We start from the raw sequence: 25710 nt of genomic DNA, 5'->3' as shown, positions 1-25710 counted from the left end.
TGTCCCTGCCAACTAGGGTCACCAACGAACCCGAAGGCGTCCAGCCTTTCTCAGAGGATGCGTTGGTGGCCAGTGGCATAATCCACGTACAAGCCACAACGCTGACAGGGATTGTCAAATATCTTAAGTTTGTCCCCGACAAGGCGGAAACTACCGGACTGTGCCTGGGCCTTTGCGCAGATGGGCGGATTGGCTTCCCAGCGATTGTCCGGTGAGCACGCGAGGATACAATAAACGTTTGAAGGATGCAGGCGAACATGTGGAGGGTAGATATGGAGGTAGTCACACCACTGTATGGAGTGAGACGTTTCTCAACATGGAATGGAGGCAACCTGCGGTCAAGATAGTGGGCTGCAGATGCCATTACTACGTCAGCTAAAACATGAGTGGAAAGAAGAGAAGCATTCACACCGCCACACGTGGCTACGTCAAGTTGAAGGCAGGCCCAACAGGAACGTCGCGGGGTTTTGCAGTTTGAATCCAAATTCTGTCCTGCACCCCGGGCCTCCCAAGATGGGATTGGAAGCAAAGGGTGCCCAGGGGCCAGGTGGTTAGGCGGAAGGTGAAAATGAACAGCACCCGCCAATCGCAGGATGAATGAGTCGGCTACGATGTGACCTTGACCTCGGTGCCTGAATCGTACAACCCATCTGCCTCATCAAAGCGATCAATGCACGGCGCTGGGGCCATGCGATCGATGCTCCAGTGCCTTCGACTCCTCCGGCCCTCTTCTGTCAGTGAGGGGAGGTACAGGAAAGGTGGAATCGGCACTGCAGCTTCGTTTCCGCGAATGTTCCATATACTCCGTACGCATGCACGACATGTCCACACAAGGTAACCTATGTTATGTACCTCTAGCATGCCGCATGCCAGGTACATACGTAGAAGCTTCATATTGATCCTCCTTGAACAGGACGATATGGGTAGGTTTTGAGACCACAGTCGGAGCATGCGACAGCTAAAAGAGTCAAGGCACTTACGTGGCAGTCATGTGCACCGGGAGTGCCTGAGCTTGATTGAACCTTCATCCCTCCTGTTGGCACGTTGCGACTCTCGAGCGGCTTTTTGGACGGCGGACGTTGGCGATGGCTGAATGGATCTCAATCTGGCCCACCTTCTAATGCGGCTGCCTTATGCACTGGAGCGACTCAATGCGGTGCAAGTGCAGGTGCAGCGGGCCTAGCGCGCTGCCGTAGCGGTGCTACCGTCCCAGGCCTCGCAGTAGTGTACTTGACCTGCCAGGCATGACCATCACCGTCATTCATCCACTGCAGCTCAACTCCCAAACCTAAGGTTGTCTCTTCTCCTCCCGTTTCAACATCTCGACTCCAACACCACTATCTAGACACTAGCAGCCATTCTCGAATTCCACTCTATTCTTAAGCGTGCCACTACGTCTTGGCCTTCTCTCTGCTTTCTGGCGGCTCTCTTGCGACTTCGCCATTCTCTGCATTTCCAGAAAGTCCACCGCCCATTTGATTTAATTGTACACCATCAGTCACCCGAGGCACGAGTCACGAGTCACACCCAACCCGACGACAATGGCGCCTCCCGCCGAGATCACCATTCCCACGACGTCGCTTTCCAAGACCGATGATGGCTCCAAGCCGTACACTCTCTACAACATCACCCTCCGCCTGCCATTACGTACATACGTAGTCCAGAAACGCTACAACGACTTCGCCACCCTCCACCAAGCAATCCAGACACATGTTGGCGCCCCCCCCCCGCACCGCTGCCCGCAAAGTCGTGGTTCAAGAGCACAATATCATCACCCCAGTTGACGGAAGACCGACGCCGGGGTCTGGAGACATATATGCGCGGCATCGCCGAGAGCCCGGACCGGAGGTGGCGCGACACGCCGGCCTGGCGCACCTTCCTGAACCTGCCGGGCAACAGCAACAGCGCCGGGAACAGCGCGGCGTCGGTGCGCGCGGGCGGCGGCTTCGGCATCCCGAATCGAGACGCAGCGCGGAATGCGGGCGCACAGGACCCGGGTACGTGGCTGGACCTACACAAGGACATGAAGGCCGAGCTGCAAGAGGCCAGGCGGTGTCTCGCGAGGCGGGACAATGCGACGGATAACGGGACGGCCCTGGAGGCCGGCGCGGCGGCCAAGAGATCGCTCGTTAAGGCGGCGGGCTATCTCACGTCGCTGGGCGACGGGCTGCGAGGCATTGCCGAGAACAAGAGACTGGGCGAGGGCGAGATCCGGCGACGGAAAGACCTGCTAGCGGCCGCCAGGGTAGATAGGGAAGACCTAGACAAACTGATCAGCTCTATCACGCCAGCCATGAGGACAGGAGGCCATGGAAGCTCCTCGGGCATGCCCTCAGCGAGCGATAAGGTCGCTCTTCTGGGCGGTGGCGGCCGGCCGCGCGCCTCGGGACGGGTGCTCGGCGTGCCGCTGCCCGAAACGGACCGGACGCGGGAGCTCGACAACAAGGGCGTGCTGCAGCTGCAGAAGGAGATGATGCAGGAGCAGGAGCAGGACGTCGAGAGCCTGACCAAGCTCGTACAGCGGCAGCGGGAGATCGCCGAGACGATCAATGGCGAGCTCAGTTTGCAAAACGAAATGCTGGGCGCGGTGGACGACAACGCAAGCCGGCTCGACAAGAAGACGAATATCGCCAAGAAGCGGGTCAAGAACCTGCGGTGACGGGACCTCCTCCTGAGCTTGACCGTGCGCGGGACATTGGTCTGGGTCGAGATTCTGGTGATCACGGTCCAGCTCGCAAGGGGGATCCTGGGATGGGCGGCCTGGTGTATCAAGGCCGTGCTGGTGCTGACCCGCCGGCTGATCTGAAAACAAGGGAATACAGGAGAGAGTTTGTGTGTGAGAAAGAGATTGTCGCTGTTGTGTGTATGAGGTGTGTACGAAGAGACGTCCCAAGCATGTTGAACCTTTTTTCTGGAAGCGAGTTTTAATGAATCAATTTGGATGGGACAAGGGTCTGCTTTTTCTCTTTTTTCTTCTCGCGCTTGGGCATTGGAAGTATGATACCACACCATAGAGACTGTTGATAATCACGATAGCGACGGAGATTGTTATATATATATATGACGACTGTTACATGAAATATTTTTGAGAGCATCCTTCAACGTCATTCAGTGTCCATCGTTAGCCTACTTCGAACTACATACACCGTTGGTTGGTGGTTTCTTGGCTCATAGTGATTTCTGGCTCTCGCTCCGCTGCCGCTTACGAGGTGGCGGTGAGGTGACCGCTGATCTGAAGAGGGATCACTGAGACGTCTACCACCGTGGACATTCTTGGTGCCGTACGCGTGGCGCTCGGGATTAACGACCTCACCGAAATCCCAAGACATCATAGACGCCGTGTCGAGTCCGTGGTGCTTAGGAGTAGCTGTACCGAATAGGGAACCCCTGATGCAGCTAGCTCTACGGCTCATAGCCGGCCTATCTACAAGGAAGGCATTGAGATTAGGAAAGAGAATAAAACGCGACCTCTTCAGGATAACACATCGGGGCCATGAAAGAGGGCGACAGTGCCATGGAAGGGAGAAACGGAGTATGATGCTACGCGGCGGACAGGGGAGATTCGGGGAGTTTGGAATGGATGGAAACCATATGCCAACGAAAGCGATGCAGGAGATCTTATGGCGGGCGTGGTGGCACTTCAAATTCTCGCCAGTATGTACCAGTGGGGCCGGTCTGATGATGGAGGAACAACTACAGCACCCGTCCCTTGCCTATCACAGCCTAGACGGCTCTCGCTGTATGCCCCGAACGGTTGGTGGCCCACTTGCCATCCGCTCAGGCCGTGGAGATCGGGCTCGGAGCCAGAGACCGTCGTGGCCCCGGGCATGGCTACGGTTCTGAGGATCGATATGAATGGGCCGGTCAGCAAAACAAACACATCCAACAGCAATGGCTAATGGCTGCTGCAACAAGAAGAATTAGAAAACAGTACCCCCTGTCGTGTTCCATCGTCGTCGTGCATTGCGTGAGTCGTGTGTCGAAAGAAACAGACATGATCCCGCCCGCCCAGGCTTTTGGTCGGCCGGGAAGCAGCCTTGGCTCCGGTTGCGTAGTCGTCGTTCGGAGCCGCCATCCAAAAGGACGGACTACGTAAGCCGAAAAGATACTGTATGAAGGGAAAAGAATTAAAGAAAAGATGAAAAGGGTATCGTGGGGTACGGTGTTTGTACTCGAAAAACGCCCCCACATGCCCGGCCCAGCCATGCCGAACCGAGGAGGCGACAGCAGTAGTGCAGACAAGGGCACTTCGTCGTTCGAAGCGAACAGACGAGGTCCCTTTTCCCGTGGACCCCGGGTCTTGCAGAGGATGGAGAAAGAGACGGCGGAGTGAGGGTCCGTCCGTTCATCACGTCATCGAAGCAATGCGTGGAAGCCGGTACCGATGGTCCCGGGCGCTTTCTGACCGCTGGCCGGCTCGGTGCAATGGCCTTCGGCCGGCAGAGTGTGCGGTCGCCCGCGTTGATGCAACGCGGATAGCTTTGAACTGATCCTGGATTTGGTGGTGGAACGTGGGATTAGGACTGGGATTGGGATTGGGAGGTGGTGGGGGTGGATGGTTGCGTACGAGGTAGCTTGGTAGATCCGGAATGGATTTGAATGGAAGAAAAGGCGCGCTCTCACCGGATGCAGGGTATTCACACAGTGCGGGAGAAGGCGGGCGGCCGGGGTGCAACCATTTCGGTCGGTACGTTTTATACAGAAACGGAAGACACGTTCCAACGGTTTTGCAGAAATGCTGCCGCTAACGGCGGCCGGAATCAGGGGTAAACCAAGCGGGTAGGAAGGCGAGGGCGGAGAGGCTGGATCCACCGAGCAGGATCGCCGACGATCAGGAAGGTAGCGTAGGGGGTGGTAAAATGGCCCCAAGTCTGGGGTCGCCGGTCGCAATGCCGTCGTGGACCAGAACGGCGTTGGACTGCGCCTGGAAGTTCTTGCCGAACCCCACGGCATGTCGATAATGTGTGGGTATACCGCGAGCGGAGAGGATGACTCCTTCCTCGATTAGCGTGTAGATCCCTGCCGCTGAGCGCGTGGGGGACGGATAAAGACCGAGGCAAGCTAGGAATGGGGAAGGAAGAGGGGAGGAGGCAATGGTAGTGCTGCCTTGCTCGAGATTGTCTACCCCTGACTTGCCCAAGGACTAGGCGTGTTCGAAAACCTGCCATCCAGATGGCTACAACCGGTATCATCTCCCCGTTCGGGGCCTCGTGTCCGATGCCTCGCGCCAACACGGCCGCGTCGCCCTCCTCCGCCGCCTAGGCCTGCGTCGTGACGCACCCGACGTGAACCCCCCGTACGTCGCCACCATTGTGGTCCGTGTGTCCGCCCCTGGCCCATCGCTTCCCACGTCGTAGCCATCCGTCCAAACAGTGTGTGTCTTTGAGCGTCTCATATCGTACGGGGTGCCCGTCCAACGTGGCAGTCCTGACTCGCCCTGTGATACGCATACGCTGGTTCCTAAGCCGCTGTCCGCCGCCGGCTGGGCTTGGGTGGGAGGTGCGAGCGCCTCGCCACGGAGGGAGTAGCAAGTCGGGCAAGATGAGTAGGGCAAGTGCGATGTACCGCAACGTACACACATTGGTTGATAGTGCATTGCTTGAATTCGCTGTCTGATGACACATGACACCGGAGTTCTCAACCCGGATGCCGGATGCCAGGGCCAATGATCTCGATCTCTCTACGATCCCAGCCGCGCTCATCCCCTTGGGCTGCCACAGCTGCTAGACATACAGGGTTGCCCACGGATTTTTCAGACTCCAGCCACTCTTTGAGGTGACAGTGACCAGTGGTGGAGGCCACATGGCATTCATATGTTTCTTCTATCTTCAGTGTTGAATAAGCGCTTAGTACGCTCCAGAACCAATGTGTACTGCAATTACATAAGACCTGGCAGTCTCCCAGACTTTTACACTACATCATCTGCTATTAAATCCAATGGTGTATCCTCCTATCTAAGTTGCCTAAGTACTTGGGTCGTTGCACTTCCCCAAATCGTTCTGTTCAGCTCTCGGTCTATCAGGTAGGAGGCCTTCGTTCAATCCAAGATGAACCCCTTCGATATGTTAAGGAACCCCTTCAATAATGGGATGAGACAACCCTCTGATGCAGGCTCGACTTCACCGTCTTGGCCTCGTATCAGCAACCAACAGCACCTTTTCACGGAAGGGGAAGCGTCAGTTTTGATCTGTTCTATCGTAATCCTTTGTCCCTAGCGTTGCTAACATTCCATTTCGTATCTTAGATGGATTGGCCTGGACTTTGGCCATAGCTCCTCCAAGATGTCGCTCTCGTACTACATGAAGGGAGGCTGCATTCCCCACTTGTGCAGAGTCCCTATACCTGCCGACGAGTCGAATGCTCATGATATTGATCGGAAGAACTATTCCCATCAGATTGTGGCGTCCGCCGGTTGGCATGACGGCAAGTGGGTGACAGGGTGGCTGGCCCGAGAATGCGACAATGTCATTCCGCTCAAGTCGATACTCACATACCTGGCTGACGTCAGTCAAGAGCGCGTTCTTCCGGTCTTGCCAGGAGGCAAAACCCTCAAACGTATTGCTGTCAAAGAGAGGCGACTAGACGAACACACCATGCGAGGCCTTCAGGTGGAGCACTTCCAGCAGCTTCATGCAATTGCAACGAGTCTCGCTGAAGATTTAAGTGTCAGTATCAAGGCGCTCGTGGTAACATACCCCAACTATCTCTGTGCGGAGGAGTCGGATGACTTCTTCGAACAATATATGGATACGCTCTTGGGCATCATCAAGCCAATTTGGGGTCCGCACGTTTCATACCAAGAGATCAGCGAGGGACAGGCCACAGCGCTCTATATCGTGGAGCAGTGCGACCATATTTATAGCGCCAATCCGAGAAAGAAACGCCTAGAGCAGCTCTTCAGAGGTCTCTGTACAGACCAACAACAACTGAACCTCATTGTCGCTGACCATGGTGGTAGTACCACAGTACGTGATTAGATTTCTTTTATCTACTGCCCGTATGTTGAGATGGTAGTCATGTGTCTTGCCTATACATACATATAGTCACTTCTCATAGCTGCTCCCCCAAGCTCCCTTCTGTCCCTCTTCAATCAACTCATTGCTCATACTCCATGCGTCTTGTGGTAATACCGTGTATTTATAATACACAATAATGGAGGTATACGAGTTCTATCCCTTATCGTTAACATACTATAATCCCCATCGACCCCTCCAGCGTTACATCTTGCCCACACTTCTTTGTAGCAGTCCATAATACGAAGCCCTCGTTGGTGAGAAACATCTTCTGGACCAAGTGGTTGAGAAACTCGATTCTATGACTGTGGCCTCATTTAGATCACCTTGCTAATGAACAACAGAACTTCCAATCTCTGAGTCTCGATATCGATGAATCAGGCGAGATAATACGCAGCCAGTCAAATTTCCCGGCTGGTATTTCGACAGGCTCCAAGGGCGGTAGCAACACAGTCAATCAGCGTGTGGATATACAAGTAAGGAGCAAGCTCGAAAAGCATATCCGTGCCCGGAACCTGCCTTCAGGGGAACTGGCTGCAATATCTAGGCAGTTCGACCAAGCTAAGCAAGCACTCCACAACCATAAGGGTGATGTGCACCCAATCACATTTACCTGCAAACTCGGCAATGGCAACAAAGAGATGATTGTAATAGGGGGGGGGGGGGGGGCGTTACCAAGGATGCGCTGAAGGCTGCTTTCAACCCTGGTGCCCAGCTGATGAGAAAGGAGTTGAAGCGAGCCATTGGTCTAGGGAAAGTCTTTGCCGTTATGTTCTGCGGAGGGAGTTATGTGAACCCAGGGCTATGGGACCAAACAAAAACGTATGATGGAGGGCATAGCCCAAGACGCAAGAGAACAAGGCATCAATGTTCGCTGGGAATCCTTGCGTACCGATCATTTCTGGCCATGTGCCGTGTCTTCGGGAGCGGCGTTGTCATTGATGCACCTCCCTGCTCCCGAAGAACTCCTCAGAGACTCGGCCATCGGACTCCAGGTGGAAAGGTGGTCGAGGACGTCGTGGGTAGGCGTCAACAGGGCCGGGGTCTTGTACTATGGCCGTAACCGCTCCTCCGCGATGGTCGAAGTCGAGAACAACGGCCCCAAAGTACACCACTCAACGGGTCGATGACGGTCGAAGGATCTTGGACCCCAAGGACGGGAAGTGGCTACTGAAGGTTTCGACAGACCCTCCCACCAAGCTTCTGCGTGTGCAAAGCGAGGTCCAGAAGCTGCCGGTCTATTGCAGTGACTGTGGACATGAGTTGGCGTCGGCAAGGGTCTGCGAGGACTGCGAACCGAGGTACTCGTACGCGCTCTGTGTCAACTGCCACGTGACGCTGTGTGTGAACTCGCAAAGGTACGAGCACAGTGATTTCTCGCACCTGGACATTCCGAGCCATGCTTGGGCTAATGGCGGTTACAGCCACAGAGGTCGTGGCCCATGGCGTCAATACTAAATGCTGGAAACAAAAAGCAATGCATCCATATTCACGCAGTGGCGGTGGTCTTAACATATCCTAGAAGGGGTTTCCTTTCTAGTATCCAGCCTCGCCTGTTGGACCCTGTTTCTTTCGCTAATGCTTTATCAACATCTATCTGCCCAATACCATCTGGAATGCCACTCGTTAGCCTCTCTTATGCGATGCACCATGGAGTTTGCCTAATTTTCTACCAAGACGATCAAGTCGAAAGAAAGACAAGTAAAGTTCCATGGCAACTTGTGTCGACTTGGTGACTGCTCGTTACCCAGCCAAGACCCGTCCTCCAAGACCGTGTGCAGCAGATAGGAAAACCAATGCAGGATAAAACGAGAAACCCCTAGATGGTGTATTGAGTCTCCTTCATATCTATAATCTCTGCCCGGCTCACCTCCAATAAACCAATATAAGAGACGACCTTCTTCTGCCTATTGTGGCAAGCGAAAGGCGTGGCCCAGTAGATGCTGGCACATGATATTCGTAGCGAAATTACAAGCGGCAAGAGGAAAACCATGCCAAATATCGCAATAGAATGTCCCTCGGAGTGGGATGATGGCTTTAATGGATTCGAGCAGGTACCCAGGGCCCGGGACGATATGGTCCGGATGCTGAAGGGAGACAGCGACATGGCGCAGCCAAACGTGGACAGCATTACGCTATTCCAAGCTTTTGCAGTGTGCCGAGAAACGGCGAGTACGATCGCCACCAGAAAGAGTCTCCCTAGGGCAGAGAGAGAATGTGAGAAGGCCGAGAATAGCAAGTTGAAGTTTGGCTACAAGAGACTGCCTGCCTCGCCCAGGCAGATCACCAGGCAGAATTTCGCAGTCGGAAGAAGGACCATTGACTCAATAGAATGTCCAAAGGGATGTTAATATCGGCCATAGTGATGCAAGCTCTTGCGCGGGGCTGACTAATCATTTAGAGGATCTCAGCCTTCTTAATTATGGAGGTAACCGTTCACACGCGGCGGTTCGCTCGAGTAAGGCGGCTCTTTGTATCTATAAATAGTGTTATTAGAATAGAATAGAACCCGTGGGCCACCTATATTAAAATGAAGATGACCGAAACAAATATTGTAGTGTGGAGTTATTGTCATGAATGTACCAGGTCCGACCAGGCAATACTATCTGTCTGCTTCTGTTTCTCTACACCTGGTCCACATTGCTTGCAAGGACTGTCGAGTTGAGACTACGCTTTGGTTTAGGTATGTGCTTCCTCATGCCCGGACTGGGAGTTGGTGTGAAGATCTCGTTGGTGTGTGGTTAACGAGAAATGATGAATTGGCCTGTCTGAGGTCGACCCGAACTTGGGTGGTTCCCACAACACGACTACTTTGGTCGGCTACTAAGTCACCAGGCATACTTATCTCCGTTGACCCCGATCATCAAAAATAGGAGTTCGAAGTAGGCCATTTTGGTTGGATCAAAATTGAAAGTTAACATGACCAAATGAGGGCTGCATCGTGAAGGGAGTGTTAATTGCATCTTGTGCCCGATGTGATGAGGTTTCGTGGCTCACGTTGAGTTTGAAAGAAAGGAGTGACTGTGCCTTACTTTGGTCATCTCCGCCACAACCCCACCTGCAGGTTTGTGGCTTGATCAAGGGTACCTCGTGGCTGCTTCGGGTAGCCGCCTTTTTCGCCATCCACCCCGCCGCTACCTAAACATTGGCCGGTTGATTGGGTGACGCCAGTGTCGATTTTAAGCTTGCATGTTATTTGCAGAAGCCCGAAGCCGAAGGGAAGTTGTTTGTCAACACCACTTTTTTTCTAGTGACCACCACAACCCAACCTTGTCGACCTGCCCGTTTTCATTTCACGGCTGCGACCATCCTTTCGCGTGCATCTTCTTTGTTCCATCAGAGCCCTCGTCGCTTTCGCCATCCCCTCGAGTAGCGTCTCCCGAAACGGCCGCATCCATTTTACGTTCGTCTGATTCGCAGTAAGCAAGTCAAGATGGCCAACGAATCTCGGTGAGTTTTGGTGTTGTCACCACCACCTCCACCCCCGCGATCATGGACCACAACGCTGACAAGACGATGCAACATCAGACAGGAGCTCCTTGCGTGGCTCAACAGCCTCCTCCAGCTGAACATGACCAAGGTCGAGCAGTGCGGTACTGGGTAAGTCGGCCGTCCATTTCCCCTCCTTGCCCCTCCCCCGCAACACTGCTTTCGCTCCCGAGCTAACCGACGATCATCACCATCTAGCGCTGCCCTCTGCCAGGTCTTCGACAGCATCTTTCTGGACATCCCCATGTCGCGCGTCAAGTTCAACGTCAATGCCGAATATGCCTACCTCCAGAACTTCAAGGTGCTGCAGAGTAAGTCCCCACTTGCCGCCACCCCTTGCCCGCCTCTCCCGATGCTTCGAGTTGCCCCCGTACCCTGACCAAAACTGGTTGTGTCATGTACGGAAGGGGATTATTTCTTGTCAGTACGTTCACTGACACGATGCTCTTGCCGCAGACTGCTTCGCCAAGCACCAGGTCGACAAAATCGTCCCCGTCCAATCCCTCGTGAAGTGCAAGATGCAGGACAACCTCGAGTTCTTGCAGTGGACCAAGCGATTCTGGGACCAATATTACCCCGGCGGTGACTACGACGCCGTTGCGCGACGGAAGGGTAGTGGCGCCCCGCCCTCTGCCGGCCTCGGCCCCAGCCGCCGCCCCCAACACCGGTGCCGCACGAAGGGGCGGCACAACCCTGTCGGGTGGTCCTGAGACTGGGTGCCCGATCGGCTGGTGGCGGCGCCGCCTCTGCCGCCCTGCAAGCGGAGAACAACACACTGAAGGAGACTGTTGTGGGTCTGGAGAGGGAGCGTGATTTCTACTTCAGCAAGCTGCGCGACATAGAGTTGTTGGTCCAGCAGGCTGTGGAGGAAGACCCCGAGATCGAGAAGCAAGAAGACGGTCTTGTCAAGCAAATCCAAGCGATACTCTACTCCACCGAGGAGGGCTTCGAGATTCCCGCCGAAGGTGAGGCCCTGGACGACCAGGAGACCTTCTAAACGACTTGGAGGGAAGGGAGTTGGACGAAGGAAGAAAATCGTGGTAATAGTACTGGGGTCGACTGGGGCGACCGGAGTTGGAGAAGTCACTACCATTACGACATAATGTAGGGAGGCGCTGTACGAATGCAATACACAAAAAGGGCATATGGCGTGGAATGGCGTGGAATGGCGTGGAGTCTGGCAGCGAGTGGCATGCATTTGGTCTACAACAAACCGTTGGGCATACTGACCTGCACCCCATCGAGGGGCTTTGGCCTGGAAGTCAGACTTGCCGGGGCATATTGATACCTGCTATGCTCTCGGGTCTTCTCTTACTGACGAGAGGCCTTTTGAGTGGTAGCCTTCATGATAGAGAAAGAATTTCCTTCTGCTAATACGTTCTACACTACACTTCACCCTTGCTTCCGAGAACGAATACATGGTCTTTTGAGGTCTACCCTGCCTCCCGGCATGTGGGCGAGACGGAGTAACAGGAGAGGAGGTCAGGACTGTTTGGCGGCTGGTGAGTGTGTGCTCCTGTTTCCTACCTTGACCCTCCATTGGGCATCACTCGGCGGAATGTTATGATCACTTACCTTCATGCTTAGCAAGTCCTTCAAACAACTTGACTGATACTCTCCTCACATTCATTCTGTCACAAGGTATCATGGCATATTTCTTGGTGCCTTGTTTGGAGATGGACTTGATGGGGTGATAAAAGAGCTTGGTACTGGTGAAAATGGCCATACGCAGAAGTCATGTTCTTGCTTCTTATCACTCCGGCATCCCACGTCGCCACACGAAATTGAGTGCATGTTGAAGTCCAATGAGAGGCACGGTCATGTTGAAGTTCATCGAAAGGTAGCTACAGGCCTTGGATTTGGTCAAATTTACGGGCCCGGTCCTGGAGTTGCTGCATTCAATGTCGACTATCCATTCCGGTTGGCTCTTTCCCTCATCAATACTTGGTAGTTGTCGACGATAGCCCCTCGAAGCTTCTTCATCTGTATTGATAAGGTGGGCCGCACTGTTTCTTACGGATTATCCAATTCAGAAGACAGTCCCTGCTGCTTCCATCTATTACTACGACACCAGCGCTTCTCAACCCCATTTTTCGTGTTTTTGCACGTTCAATTGCCCGCCCACCATGGCAAATGTCCGTGTCGACGCTTCCGGTGACATGATGTACAAGCCGCGCCGGTCTGGGCGCAAGACGCCCGCCTCCACGACCTCGTCACTCAAGACATTCGGCTTCCGAGTTCAGAAGAATCCCCAAAGCCATGCCGCCAAGACGAATTCCGCGCTGCCGGCTGTCGAGAGACAATCCTTGCGCATCGCCGTCGCCAATAGCATCGAGACCGACAGATTGCACAAGCTTGCCAACCCCTCCGCTGATCCCAGAGATGCTGCGACCACGACCCGTCCCAACACGAGAAGCCGATCCTCCTCCTTTTCTGCTATCCGCCACTTCACGCGATCGTCCAAGTCCGCCGCCGCGATGGCTCCGCTCACCCGTGGCGCCATGCCGAATGCAAACAATACCCAGCATCGCGGAACTGCTGCCGGCATCAACCACGACAAAAAGAAGAAGAAGAAGGCAGCACGTCAGGACATGACGAAGAAGAACAGGCACCAAACGAAACTCGACTTCTCCCACGGTATCCCGCCGAGGCCGAGGGCTTCTACTGCATCAAGGGAATCCTAGCCGAGGTGACCCGCGGTGGAGCCACGCAGTACCTTGTGGAGTGGGACGGTACCGATCCGAGTACGGGCATGGCGTGGCCGGCTGACTGGGTAAGCCCCACTACTATACCTTTTCTTATTTCATCGTCATTCTATGGATCTCTTGATCCTCCCTTTAACTGGGTCGAAGACGGCAGGCTGCGGCACATGATGTCGAGGAAACATGATATGGCTGCTGCGTACTTGCCACCGACCGCTGACGACATTGCGACCGAAGACTAACTGGTTCTCATAGCTTGGCGTATCTGATCTCACCAAGCCTGCCCTCCAGGCGTGGGAGGCGAAGAAGGCCGATGGCATGGGTGAGCCTGCCAGAAAGTGAGGGTTTGCGCAAGGCTAGGGGAGTTGGGGGCTTGGAAAGCCGGGAGTGAGGTGTCTTCAGGGGAGCACATTGACGTGTGGCTCACTTCTAGGATTTTCAACTCGACACGTCTAGCCGTGACCGATCCGTCAACTTGGTAGTCCCAGATGTGAGCGATCCATCGGCCACGTTGGACGTATGGATTATCCGCACCGGATCTTGGTGGCCGCAATAGTAGGGAGGGCGACAGAATCGGAAAAAGGCCACAGCTGGGTAATACATGTATCTTGGCCGTTCTACTTCTTGAAAACTAAGTACGTAGTAGAGCAGTGGATAATTCACACACACACACACCATCAGCTTGTACATCTTTCCCCGGTAAACTCTTCGCCCTGCTTTTTTGCCCTTCCAGGGCGCGTCCCAACCGTTTTGTTATTCCTTTAGCTTCCACGCCTCTTACGATTTTCCCAAATACTCACCACTGAATATTTTAACGGGTATTCTTAATGAGCGAGCTAAGTTTTTATATTAACCACTAATTCTGAATATGAGTTAGTTATACTAACTAATAGGCAGACTGTCTTTTGACCTAGCTACTTATACTGCCCCGGTTATCGTTCCCACCCTCACTGGCGTCATCCAGCCATTAATGGCTTCCGTAGTCAACCCCAGCTGAACCGGCAAGTCGCCCATGCGGACCTGCCCGCTCGCCAACAGATCCCGGGAGACCTCCCTATCCCTCCTTAACCAAGACGTCCCAAGGATCGACCCCATCCACCGTCGTCGCTTCCCCGTCTTCGCCAACGCCGCTGCCGCTGTTGTTTCTGTGGCTGTTCTCCCAGGGTATGCGCAGCAAAGCCCTCTCCACCTGCCGCCATACCACCCGGTTCACGAACCACAGCCCCCGCAGCCGCGGCCCAAAGTGCGCCACGACCCGGTGCATCCAGTTCCACGTCCAGTTGCCCACCACGCCGCCACGCAGGTGGTCGTGCAGCACGACGACGTGGGCGGCGCGGCTGAGGGCTTTCGGCAGGCCGTGCGGGTGCCAGCGCCAGACGGCGGTGCCGGCCTCGAGGTCCAGCAGCACAATGTCGCGCCGCCAGTCGAGGGCGAAGCCGCGCTTGAGGTCGAGGGGCGGGTACAGGAGGTGCTCGAGCGGACGGCGGGAGGAAGAGGAATCGTCGTGGTAGGAGGGGGCGGCGGTACGCGCCGGCATCGTCATGATGGTGGGGAACTGGGCTATGGCGAGGTGCCAGAGCGCGGCGGCGTGTTCAAGTTCGCAGATGCCGAGTTGGGAGGCCAGGGCGAGTTGGTAGGAGGGTCGTACTGACCTGGACGGCGGCGACGACGGAGAAGAAGAAGAGGAGGGAGTAGGAGGAGGAAGAAGATTCCGCCCGTGCTGAAGCTGGCTCGAGGAGCTCGGCCCGCGCCTCGTGGCAGCTGTGCAGCAGGGCCAGGCGGGCGCGCAGCCGGGGCTGCAGGTACAGCGCGTGCCAGCGGCGCGGGATGTGGATGTAGGAGCGCGGGGGCTCCCAGTACGGCTCGTTCACAAGCGCCAGGGGCAGGAGCAGGGGACCGGTGCTGCCGGCCTGCTCCGCGGCCAGGTGCCAGATCTGGAGGCGGATCTCTGGGGGCAGGTTGGTGAAGCGGTGGAAAGAGGAAGGAGTAGGGGAAGAAGCCGCTAGCGACATGATTTTTAGGTTCTACGTCGATGGTAAAAAGGTAGGGTTTTGATTATCTTATACAGACTCTGATCAGTTTGTTTTGCTCAAGTATCCTTGTTGGTTCGGGTACGTATAGATCAAGGGGGATGGGGATACTCTTCTCGGAAAAGAAGGGATATATATGCATAAGAGAAACAATTGGTACAGCTGTTCATTCGTTAGGGAGTTTGGATGTGTCTCGTGTCAAATCTATCGGGCGCGGCCTCCGAGAAACATCTTGGCTTTGCATAACGATGTGAGTTTGAAGGTGTCTAAGAAGTAAGCTTGACTGTGAGTTGAAAGCCATTCAGAAGGTCGATTGAGTAACAGCCCTACCTCCATGAGAACGAGATTTACACAGCTACACAAATCCGACTCATTCAGATGCTCGACTGGGTAAATGTGTTGCTGACTGGTCACTAATCTACCTTATTCCATCCCTTCCGAGCTACTCCCTTCTTTCTACCTATTTGCTTCTATTATCAAGTAAAACCCACGGTTCTCAGCAAGACAGCCACAGTTTCCACCGCCCTCCATGCCCGATGAACCTCATCTACAGGTATATGGACTGCGACAAAGTAATGGATTTGAGACAAAAGAGTATTGTTACATTCATGGGTTGTTTCGTCAAGTTGAGTCTTTATTTATTGCCCGACAAAGCCATGGTCTAGCTGCAGAGAGACACATCAAAGGAGAATGCACATAGCTTTTCACTCCACCCCTGCCGACGTGTAAGTACTTGAGACGCTTTCTCCTGGGATGTTCTAGGAGAAATGCTGGCCATTCTCTCCATATCCCCTCTCTATTACAGACTACGCAGTTATTCCCACCAGCGACCGATCATCCACAGCTTTTACCACCCACCCCAAACGAACACTCTTTCTCACCGCAGATCAAAAGGTCAACATGTCCAAGTCAAGTACCGGCCGGCGCTGCAGAGACGATGCAGGCTTCATAACCCTCTGCCTCCTCGCCCTCTTCACCGTCGCCGTCATGATCGCCATTCCCGTCATCAGCAAGATCAAACATGGCCATGACCGCCCAGGCGCCCACTCGGTAACGGTAGCCGCAGCCGCAGCAGTAGCTAAGTGCTCCCCACCGAAGAACGACACGCGCGTGGTCGGGTCTCGCGCCGTCACTGGCTGTGGTGATGCTCATCGCCCTTATTACAAGAACGGAACCAGTGTTCACAACAACGAGACTAGTATTAGTGTGAAGAAGACACCATCTCCACGGCTGTAAATATTAGGGGGACTAGAAGCCGACGCTGGGAGCGTCTCGCCAAGGTTCAGAACCCGAGTCTCGGGTGGCTGGAGTCGATCACTCACTGCCACAGCCATTGTAGTGGCTTTGACATAAGTCCAAGTCATCCCTGTGATGACTCTGTTTGTGTGACCTTGAGCTGGCAACCTCGGCAGCAGCGGAGATTCCCGGCGGGATCTGACGGTCACTGAGCTCATCCTAACACGAGCAACGGTATATGTAAGCAAGTGCACGTGAAGATCGAAAACGAAAACATATCCTCCGATCTGGTGGGCTAGACGAGTATGTCCGGTAAGCAAGTAGTCTATGATGGATTGGTATACATCCTGCGAAAGTCAGTCCTGAAATCCATGGTCCATGTTATTACGCCAAGAAGGGATCCAGGCAACAAGAGTATATATAAAAAAAGAAAATACAATACAATATTCTGCCTTACGGGAACACTCATTATTTTGAACCAAGGCCGAGACTGACAATGAGCCGATGGGCTCGAGCAGGGGATACTGAATAGTGGATTCTTCGGGTATGGTTCATTGGTCTAGAATGCACGGTGGAAGTTAGGGGCGAAACAAACGAGAACTGGTAGATATGGAATAGAATGAATAAGCCTGGAGCCCGACGGGAACTTACAGATCTTATTATAGTCAGGCAGCAGAATACTTGATACTCTAGCGCCATATGAAGTCCCGAAAATGGCCAATTGGCAATCCTGATTGGCTTACCCCGGAAGTGGCAGGGTTCGGTGTGTGGGAGTTTACGAACAGGACATACCGCATTTCCGCAAGCACTGCCCTCCATGCCACTAGTCAGGCTCACACCGCGGGAGCAGTGCCGCGCCGCATGCAATGTGGCTGCTGCTGATATGACAGAGATGGGTGCCCAGAAGCAGTCGCCGGGGCCCTGGTCGACCAGGTGGATACTGTACACAAACGACCCATGTGCGACCCCGGGGACTTGGGAGCTTGGCGGTGGATCTGGGATCCCTGTCATCGTTGTGGGTGAGCTATAGCGTAGCATGCGTGGGGGCCATTGCAGTCATGTCATCATCTCATCTCATCTAGAAGTCTAGAAGCAAGCCGTAGATCCATGTCAGATCAAGAGCGATTTAAATCCAAAGATGCGAGTTTCGGGAATAGGAACCCTTTCAACCCATGGAAAGTTTCTATATGGCGCATCTCGTCATCTGTATAGCCTCTTGTGCGACAGGTACTCAGGGTAAAGGCCGCTCTTCAAGTCCGATCAGGCCGGGTTGGTATTAATGACCGAACTGGACCTTAACGCGAGCTCGAACTGGGCCCGAGTAAGTGCGGCTTATTAATCTGCCATCTCCTCTGTCCCGTAGAGCGATCGCGAATTACAGGTTACTGTGCAGTTACGGGGGTAACTATGGCCGGAGGCTTTTCCGTCCCACCCATGAAACCTTCGCACGCTTAATCACATTGCATATCAGAATCAACCTCTTTGAGTTGTCTAGTAAGGTGAATTTCGATTAAAGAAAGTAAGTATTTACTTAATGTGCGAGAACACTGCTACATACATAAAGAGAGAATATGCAAACTCAACCCAGAGTGACCCCATTCTAATGCTGATGATGGAACCCGCCCAAACCCGACAATGCGTACCTTTCATTGCTGTGACCATTCTAATTGTGACGCCTAAACCCACTTCTCTTCTATTTTTCTCTGTCGTTTCGCCCCCAAACAGTAAGTAAGAAGCTTGCCTCCTATGTCCCCACTTCCCGGAAAACAGTAATAGTAAGCAGTTTCCCCACTTCCCGGAAAACAGTAATAGTAAGCAGTTTCCCAATTAGACCAGCATGACGTTCTGCGACGTGATGTAGATGGTCTTGACGCCGAACTTGTGCCGGATGGCCGCGACGACGGGGTCGCCCTCGACGGCGACGACGGGCATGCCGTCGCTGGACTGCCGGCTCGCGAACCGGATGGCCGGGCTCGAGAAGGTCACGAAGCCCGAGTCCGGATCCTGCTGCTCGCTGTCGGGCACCATGACGCGCTGCCGGATCTTGCCCGAGCGGAGGTCCACCTCGGCGATGAAGTTGTTGTTGTTGTTGTTGTTGCTGTTGCTGGAGCTAACGTGTCTACTGCTGCTGCTGCTGCTGTGGCCGTGTCGGCTGCGGCGTGACGAGGAGCCCGAACTACTGGAGGAACTATTAGAAGCCGCGGTAGTAGCAGCAGTGGTAGCAGCCACCTGCGCCCGATCCGCAAAGTTGGTCACGCAGCGCGCCTCGGCATCGATCCAGACCATGCCCTCGGCGACGCGGGCCGACAAATAGGCGGCGTCGCGGTCAAGCTCGAGCGCGTGCGGGGCCGAGTAGGACGGGCCCAGGTCCACCATCCCACAGACCTCGGCGGTCTGCAAATCGACGACCGAGATTTCATGCGCGGCTTCAATGGGGGCGTAGGCGCTGCCCTGGCGGTACCGCTGCGACACGTACAGCAGGTCGCGGCCCCAGTCGTGGCACAGCTCCTGCGGCTCGGCCAGCAGGTCGTCCAGGACGTAGACGCGGTAGGTGACGGCGACGTCGCCGAAGGTGCAGGGGGCTTGGGACGTGCTCATCTTGGAGTGGCTCTTGTGGCTCCTAGATAGTGGCGAGGCGAGCTGGGTGATGTTGATCGTGTGTTTGGTCGTTGCGTCTTCTTCTGGTTTGATGTACTGCGGGATGTTTGCGATTGAGCTTCTGAGCGAGGTATCTGCTTCTTCTTCCTTGACGGCAACAACAGCAACGGGCTGGCCATCGTCATCTTTATACTCGGACTTGGTGAAACTCATTTTGGGATATGGATGGCCCTCAGCCACGATGATGGGGGGTATTCAACTAAATGGGGTTATTTCCTTCGATCTTCATCAGAGGATCAATAAGATCAGGCAAACGAATAGAATTTAATGAACGAATGAAGTAATCATTCTTCAGTGTCAGAATAACAGTGCAAACTCCTGCTGTCTGTGATGGAGAGCTCAAAACCCCGTCCGTGTAGATGTGGGCAGAGCCGCCAGTCCAGTCGGGGCCCGCATCAGCCCCACAGGATCGTATAGGACCTGCTAGGCACCGAGTATTCGAGAAAGACAAGACCAAGCGAAGGAATACACGGACCGGCGAAGCTCAGCTCAGTCCAGTCTCATGATAAGCTCTGGGTTTAGGCAGAGAGATGATGGAGAGATGAGGCCTTGGAACATTGCTTTCCAAAATCTCCCGAGTTCTTCCTCTCTCACCCAGTAACTCTCGTCCACATTGGCCCATAGAGTCTGTGCAACCCACCAATCAAGAGGAGAGCAGTTTTCTCACAATTGCAGCTATCGTAAGTCGTAAACTTTAGCCAATCAGCGTCGACGCCAACGTTGATCTCGCATGGATCGGCATGCAAACAGATTGTCCAATCAGAATGCCGGTTTCCACGTTCTCTGTAGGACTTCCGTCCCAAAAGCCAAAGTCATATGTTTCCCACTTAGTTTTAGCCTCAGCCCTATAGGGCTGAGCCGTTGAGAGCCGGGCAGGTAAGGCAGGTAGGTAAGAAGTCAAATGAACTGCAAAATGGCCCTATCGGCGTCCGTGGCTCACACTTTAAGCGAGCTGGTGCCTGGTATTATGGAAAGTGGCGTTCTCGCTTGTCATGCTCGGAGTCGTCCGGATCTCCTCGGAACATGGAAGGGTAGGGCGCAGTCACGTGGGACAGCATGGATGTCTTACGCTATCCCGCCATCTTGTTTAGCGATACGTGCATTGCATTGATTCGCTCTCATAAGTAGCTTCGCGTTCCAATGCCCCTCGTACACGACTGGACATGCTCGAAAAAGCTTTGATGACATGCCTCGGTTCGGTGTGGAGAGGCGCCTGGTTCAGCGGTGAGAGCGACAGCGACAGCCTTATCATCAGGGGGCAGAGTAGCATCAATGAGGTACATTTCGGTCTCAGCGACACCGCATTACAAATAGCAGCTGATTAATACTGGAATTTCATTCATTGCATACCTGTGGTACCGAGCCGTTACACGAGTATCGAGTCATAACCAAACAATGCCATTGCCTCCACGAATCGTCTTTCTACGTCCCCTCGCCTCGTATCTCATCGGACCTGTCCACCAACAGCGATCCATGACCAGGCGACCCGTATCCTCCCTGTTCTGTGTTGTTGAGTGCATTAGTCCCGTTTAAAGTGAAAAGCGAACCAGTGGTATCCCCAGCCTCCGAGCTAGCCGTCTGGCCCGTCCGCAGCAGCGCCAACAGCGCAAAGTGTCCGCCGACCACCGGCCGCGCCTTGAACGTGACCGCGTCCGGCACCCGCGGATAGCCGCCGTCCCCGATGGTTTCGTACAGGTCCGTCAGCGGGAACCCGGTCACCGTGTTGTTCAGCCAGTACGCGATGGACGTGACGAACATCCGGCGCGTGCTCGCCGCGCACGTGGCCGCGGCCCAGAGCTGCCAGTCCGACTTGGTGTAGTGGTGCCGGCTGTCGAGCGGGACGCCGTAGAGCTGCGACACGCGCGCGTACCAGCGCGACTGCATCGTGTAGACGGGCTTGGCCACGATGCCGAGGTTGAGCAGCTTGTCAAAGTAGATGTTGTAGAGCAGGCCCCAGCTCGACCGCCACTGGTAGGCGAGCAGCGCGTGGTCGCGCGTGGGGGCGATGCCGTAGCTCTCCCAGTCCCGGTAGTACGCGCGGACGGTGGCGTCGGTCACGGTCACGGGCGCTGCTGCTCCGTCTCCGTCTTCGGGGCTGGGGGTGGGGGACAGGCGCGACATGAGCGACATGGCCTGCAGCGCGATGATGCCTTTGATGCCTAGGTTGGTTTGGTTGATCATGGTCCCGGCGAAGTCGTCCGTGCTCAGCTGGGCGGCCGGCACCTTGGAGAACTCGAGGAGGTAGCTGGCGGATTGGCTCAGGGTTGGGTAGTGGGTACGGAGCCAGTCGGAGTTGCCGCTGAACTTGTAGTACGCGTAGCTCATGAGAATCAGGTTGCCGCTCTCTTCCACGGGCATGGCCTCGTCCTCTCCTCCGAGGTGGCCGGTCGCGTTGGGAAACGAAGCACCAACGTCGTGCATTGTGAATCCGTTGGGGTAGAAGCCCCCTTCCTGGAGCTGGAAGATGGTCTCCAATGCGTATTTGAGAATCTCCGGGTTCGCGTACAAGAAGAATGGTGCGGCTGGGAACAAGACATCCAGAGTATTTACATTTCCTGTAGGTCGCATTAGTACTGCACAACAGAGGGGCGTTTTATGATCTAACACTTACCGTCGCTTGATATCTCTTTCATAAACATCAATGGTTCTCCCCTCCCTGGAGAAGATACGTTGCAGCTGGATGTGGGGGGAGGAATAGCATAGACAAACGAGCCCATAACCTGGCGTGCACTAAGGGCTACGATGGCGTAGTATGAGTCGGATTCAGAAGCATCAGGAACTCCAAGGCCGGTAAAGTTGTCAGGGTCCAGGAAGCCATAGCCGTCGCTCGAATCGTGGAGATACGGCGCTAGGGTCTCGGTTGGCAAAGCTGTTGCGCACCAGGTACTACTGGCATCTGGAGTCTGGACAGGTATGCTGGGGCTCGGTACGGGTGCCCGAACCTCGTAGAATGCATCAACATCCGACGCAAGCTGACTGTCGGCTTGACTGGCCAGCTCTTGCGTGACCATGAAGTCGTCCCAGTGGAGCCGGATCATGGAGAACATGTCGTTGTAGCAAGACTTCCACCACGGCTCCAGTTGGGCGACGCCTCCTTGGGTCAAGTACCGGATGAACGGATCTTGGATCAGTCCCACGGTGTATCGTACTTCTGCACTTGACACTAGACCAAAGTCATGCACGTATGCAAAGATGGCCTCGTCGGTATAAGTCCCGTGGTAGTCAGAGTCGACATGGGTTTTAGCAAGTCCGTGAGAGTTGACGTAGTTGTAGCGAAGGTCCAAAGCAGAGCCACTCTGGAACGAAAAGTGCTGAGCCCCCATCGGCTGGGTGGAATAAGCGACGCGTCCCCAGTCGGGGCGGTCACTGGTCTCCAGAAGGGCATAGGTGACCCGGGTTCGTAGATCCAGCTGTACATGGTATCAGGCACGACCGTTACATTGCCAGTGCAATTGCCAGTGCCATTGTCAGTGCTATTGATGGAAGCCCCGTTGCGAAAGATCTCCCAGTTCATGAAGCCATTAGCTCCACCGGCCATCCAAGCAGAGTTGATGTCGCTGTAGAACTGAATACTGTGCGGCATGCCATCAGTTGACTGGACCGTGGTAGTGAGATAGCTCAAAGGGATTGAGGTTCGGCACAGGTCCTTGGGCAGCACCGGACTGAAGAAGCTCGCGGTGATGTCGACGGGCCCGGCTGAGAAGGTGAAGTTGGAGTAGCTGGAGTCGTAGGCGACTGTCTGGGGAGATGCAGCGAGGTAGTTGGGCAGCTTTGGGAGGCTTTGCACTCCGTTTCCGAGGTAGTCGTACGAATACCGTCCACCGTGACTATGCCTGTCCAGCCAAGGGCGTCGCCGGTCCAGAAGATGGGGTTCCCGCTGTTGAGCGTGCCCTTCTCTCCGGTGGAAGACCAAGCGCTGAGATAGGGAGTCCGCACGGCCAGGGGTACCGCAGGTGGGCGTGCTGGGGAGTAGGCTGGAAGTGCATCACCATTGGCATCAAAAGTGAGAGCAAGAGACTGCGTGGCATGTGCCATCAGGAGCAGGCAGAGGTGATAGGGCAGCATCTTGATTCTGCCTAGGTACTAATGGGATGGCCAGGCGGCCTGCAAACAGAGCAAGTATTGAGGGTGAGGAACTGAATGTTGCAGTGGATGGTGTCACTTAGCCATGCGTAGGCAAGAGAAATTTATTCTTATTTTTATCTTTATTGTTGTTTTTTTGCTTCGGTAAAGTCGTTACGAGGTACAGACAGACAGTGCCAAGTAGAATCAACAAAGAAAAAGAAGGCATAGTATTCAATAACACAGGCAGGAAAATAGATGGCCAAAATGGGCGATGTTTCCTGGGCAACACTCAAGCCAGCTTAGATGCGGTCAAGTCTCATGCATCTCTTCACGATTGAGTTTGCTTGACCATCTGCCCTCGACTCAGACATGCAGTGAACGAGTGGCCTTGAGAATATGCAACCTACCTATCTACCCGGAGGCCGGTCGGCGGTCAAAATGGTGGTCATTTTGGGTCACAACGGGTCACGGCATCTTGTGTGATGACCGGCACGCTCCAGCAAGTCGCACCTGGAGCACTTTCCCGCAGGGATCTCGTGACAGTCACAACCTACATGGGCTCGGCAACAAGCTCGAGAATCCATGGCATTTAAGGTCTGGGCCGGTCTTCGGCCCAGAAGCATGAGTTATTGCACACTCCTACTACACACGCTGGATTGCAGAGTCCGATAACACTGTAGTCGTATATCACGTCTATTCGCGACCGATGTAAGGACGTGGCTGGGGTATGCAGCACGCCGTGGGGAGAGACATGCGTGATACCATGTCCTCGCACTCGGCCGTGGCACTCTTGCGAGGGCCACCACGAGGCGGTATATCGACTATGGGTAAAATAGCCACTATCAGTGCCCGTCAAGCTCAGTTGTTTGCGGTTTCATGCAGGTGTTACCAGGACTGGTCTTAAATATCCCGAGTTGCCTGTCGGTACGCACGCAAGAAAGCGTTGCGAGTCAGTGTTTGTTTACTTCTTGTCCCTCCTTCCCATCATGCCACATGTAAATATACACATGGTAGGTGGCTAAACCTTCCGGTCCCATGCGCCGGCGCCACATCCCCGCCATGCCATGGGAGGACGTTGAACCTGCATAAGGCGTGGCAGTGTAACGGAGACACCAACCATTAGGAATGTAAGCATAATGCATTGTAAATGTGGTTGTGGCCACCCGACCGGGCGGATCTCACAATCTGGCTGGCTGTTCCTTTTTGACCGGTGAGGGAGAGGAGGCTGACCGGAGCGTGTGGGCATGTCAGCGCTGCCTGGTGTGTGTTCGTGTAACGGGAGAGGCGTTCAGACGTGACGAGTAGCCGGCTCCAAGCGAGAATCTGGCTGGGATTGCACACCGCAATGATCCAGGCCGAAGTGACTAAGGAAGCACTTGGCCTTATCTCTGACCACTCAAGCTCCTCTTCATCGTTCCATTGTTCTATCATATATCACTAAATGACGAGTGTTAGCGTAATCTTGCCCTCTGGGTTGGCCGTACATGACGGAGGTGGGGCCGCCATCGGCACCAATCAGAGGAGAAATATAACTGAAGCTGCCACCATGCATAGCTGGACCTCGGCTGTCCGACCAGGTAGCCTTGCGTATGAATGATCTAATAAGCCTAGTAGAAGATGTCGGTGTATGGTTTCTCCGCAGCATAAGCATCGTGTAGGGATGGCAGTCAGGCGGGGAGTGAAGGCTCCCGTCCTACGGTCGTACCAGATGACGTGAATGAGGTGGAAAGATAAGCTCAGGGGTACGTTTCAACGCCAGCCAACGACGTGGGGGGTCGGACTTTGACGGGAAATCATGGACGCCTTAAAGGTTACAGATATAAGGTTTTGGTGCTCTCTGGCGGCAAATGGTGCCGCGAAGGCAGGCAGGCCATGGGGCGCGGCGCGGTTGGTCCGCGGCCGGGATTGTAGGAAGCTTGCTGAGGCCCCGGTGTACCAGGATATTAAAAAAAAAACACTACGTAGGATCGTATGGTTGGCGTCCGCGCTCAACATAAACCCTGATCTGGGACAGATGACGAGAGTGTGACGTTCTGGGGGTCTCCGCTCGCTTTGTCCGACCGTACGATGGATGGGCAGGAGGATTCGGCGTTGGAAGGACGAGCTCGAACTTCTTTGCCTCCTTCATATTCCGGGCTTCCCTTGGAGAGAGTCGGTCGGTGGTTGGGTCTTTTTCGCACATTCCTCCCGACTCTCGAGAAAAAAGAATAGACGAGCAATCACTCAGCGACTCGAGTCACAACACAACGACAACGGATTCCTGGGCAGTTTGTTACACGAAGTCTTCCAACCCAACAAGGGAAAGTCGGCAAAAATGGACGACAATATACTCCTTGGCGATTATGCCATGGCTATAAAACGATGGTTGGTGTCACCTCAAAAAGGGGAGGACATTCAACTGCGAGTAGGTATCGTTTACGAACGTCACGATACTGTTTCATTAGCCTAACATCCATTAGAACCTCTGGCTCATATGCTTACATTACTCGCTTTTGCAATACCAAACCCTCGAACATT

General features: G+C 54.4%; 8 protein-coding genes across 8 annotated transcripts; 5 read left to right on the top strand and 3 right to left on the bottom strand.

Annotated features, from left to right (window-relative positions):
- Positions 1-1541: 1541 nt before the first annotated feature.
- PG994_003259 (vacuolar morphogenesis 7 like) lies at positions 1542-2659 on the top strand (the record flags this gene model as incomplete). The annotated part of the gene is made up of 2 exons (XM_066854668.1): positions 1542-1647; positions 1707-2659. The coding sequence occupies 2 exons, from the start codon at positions 1542-1544 to the stop codon at positions 2657-2659; spliced, it is 1059 nt and encodes a 352-aa protein (XP_066718946.1).
- Positions 2660-6281: 3622 nt separating this feature from the next.
- Positions 6282-6977, top strand: PG994_003258 (uncharacterized protein; the record flags this gene model as incomplete). The annotated part of the gene is made up of 1 exon (XM_066854667.1): positions 6282-6977. The coding sequence occupies one exon, from the start codon at positions 6282-6284 to the stop codon at positions 6975-6977; it is 696 nt and encodes a 231-aa protein (XP_066718945.1).
- A 3469-nt stretch (positions 6978-10446) lies between these two features.
- PG994_003257 (putative EB1-like protein) lies at positions 10447-11499 on the top strand (the record flags this gene model as incomplete). The annotated part of the gene is given in 5 exon segments (XM_066854666.1): positions 10447-10463; positions 10542-10613; positions 10701-10813; positions 10959-11202; positions 11214-11499. 5 exon segments carry the CDS (start codon positions 10447-10449, stop codon positions 11497-11499), a joined length of 732 nt encoding a protein of 243 aa, XP_066718944.1.
- A 1129-nt stretch (positions 11500-12628) lies between these two features.
- Positions 12629-13546, top strand: PG994_003256 (uncharacterized protein; the record flags this gene model as incomplete). Its single annotated transcript, XM_066854665.1, has 3 exons — positions 12629-13139; positions 13187-13275; positions 13460-13546. 3 exons carry the CDS (start codon positions 12629-12631, stop codon positions 13544-13546), a joined length of 687 nt encoding a protein of 228 aa, XP_066718943.1.
- A 712-nt stretch (positions 13547-14258) lies between these two features.
- On the bottom strand, positions 14259-14747 carry PG994_003255 (uncharacterized protein; the record flags this gene model as incomplete). Its single annotated transcript, XM_066854664.1, has 1 exon — positions 14259-14747. The coding sequence occupies one exon, from the start codon at positions 14745-14747 to the stop codon at positions 14259-14261; it is 489 nt and encodes a 162-aa protein (XP_066718942.1).
- A 1387-nt stretch (positions 14748-16134) lies between these two features.
- Positions 16135-16470, top strand: PG994_003254 (uncharacterized protein; the record flags this gene model as incomplete). The annotated part of the gene is made up of 1 exon (XM_066854663.1): positions 16135-16470. One exon carries the CDS (start codon positions 16135-16137, stop codon positions 16468-16470), a length of 336 nt encoding a protein of 111 aa, XP_066718941.1.
- Positions 16471-18297: 1827 nt separating this feature from the next.
- Positions 18298-19281, bottom strand: PG994_003253 (uncharacterized protein; the record flags this gene model as incomplete). Its single annotated transcript, XM_066854662.1, has 1 exon — positions 18298-19281. One exon carries the CDS (start codon positions 19279-19281, stop codon positions 18298-18300), a length of 984 nt encoding a protein of 327 aa, XP_066718940.1.
- A 1269-nt stretch (positions 19282-20550) lies between these two features.
- On the bottom strand, positions 20551-23193 carry PG994_003252 (uncharacterized protein; the record flags this gene model as incomplete). The annotated part of the gene is made up of 4 exons (XM_066854661.1): positions 20551-21683; positions 21740-22538; positions 22559-22914; positions 22938-23193. 4 exons carry the CDS (start codon positions 23191-23193, stop codon positions 20551-20553), a joined length of 2544 nt encoding a protein of 847 aa, XP_066718939.1.
- Positions 23194-25710: the final 2517 nt, after the last annotated feature.

Source organism: Apiospora phragmitis (genome assembly GCF_038363925.1).
Source record: "Apiospora phragmitis strain CBS 135458 chromosome Unknown utg000004l:1.0-3135199.0:1.0-3139288.0, whole genome shotgun sequence".
Classification (NCBI taxonomy): Eukaryota; Fungi; Ascomycota; class Sordariomycetes; order Amphisphaeriales; family Apiosporaceae; genus Apiospora; species Apiospora phragmitis.
Note: the sequence above shows the minus strand (reverse complement) of the source record. Positions and strands in the feature narration are given on the sequence as shown.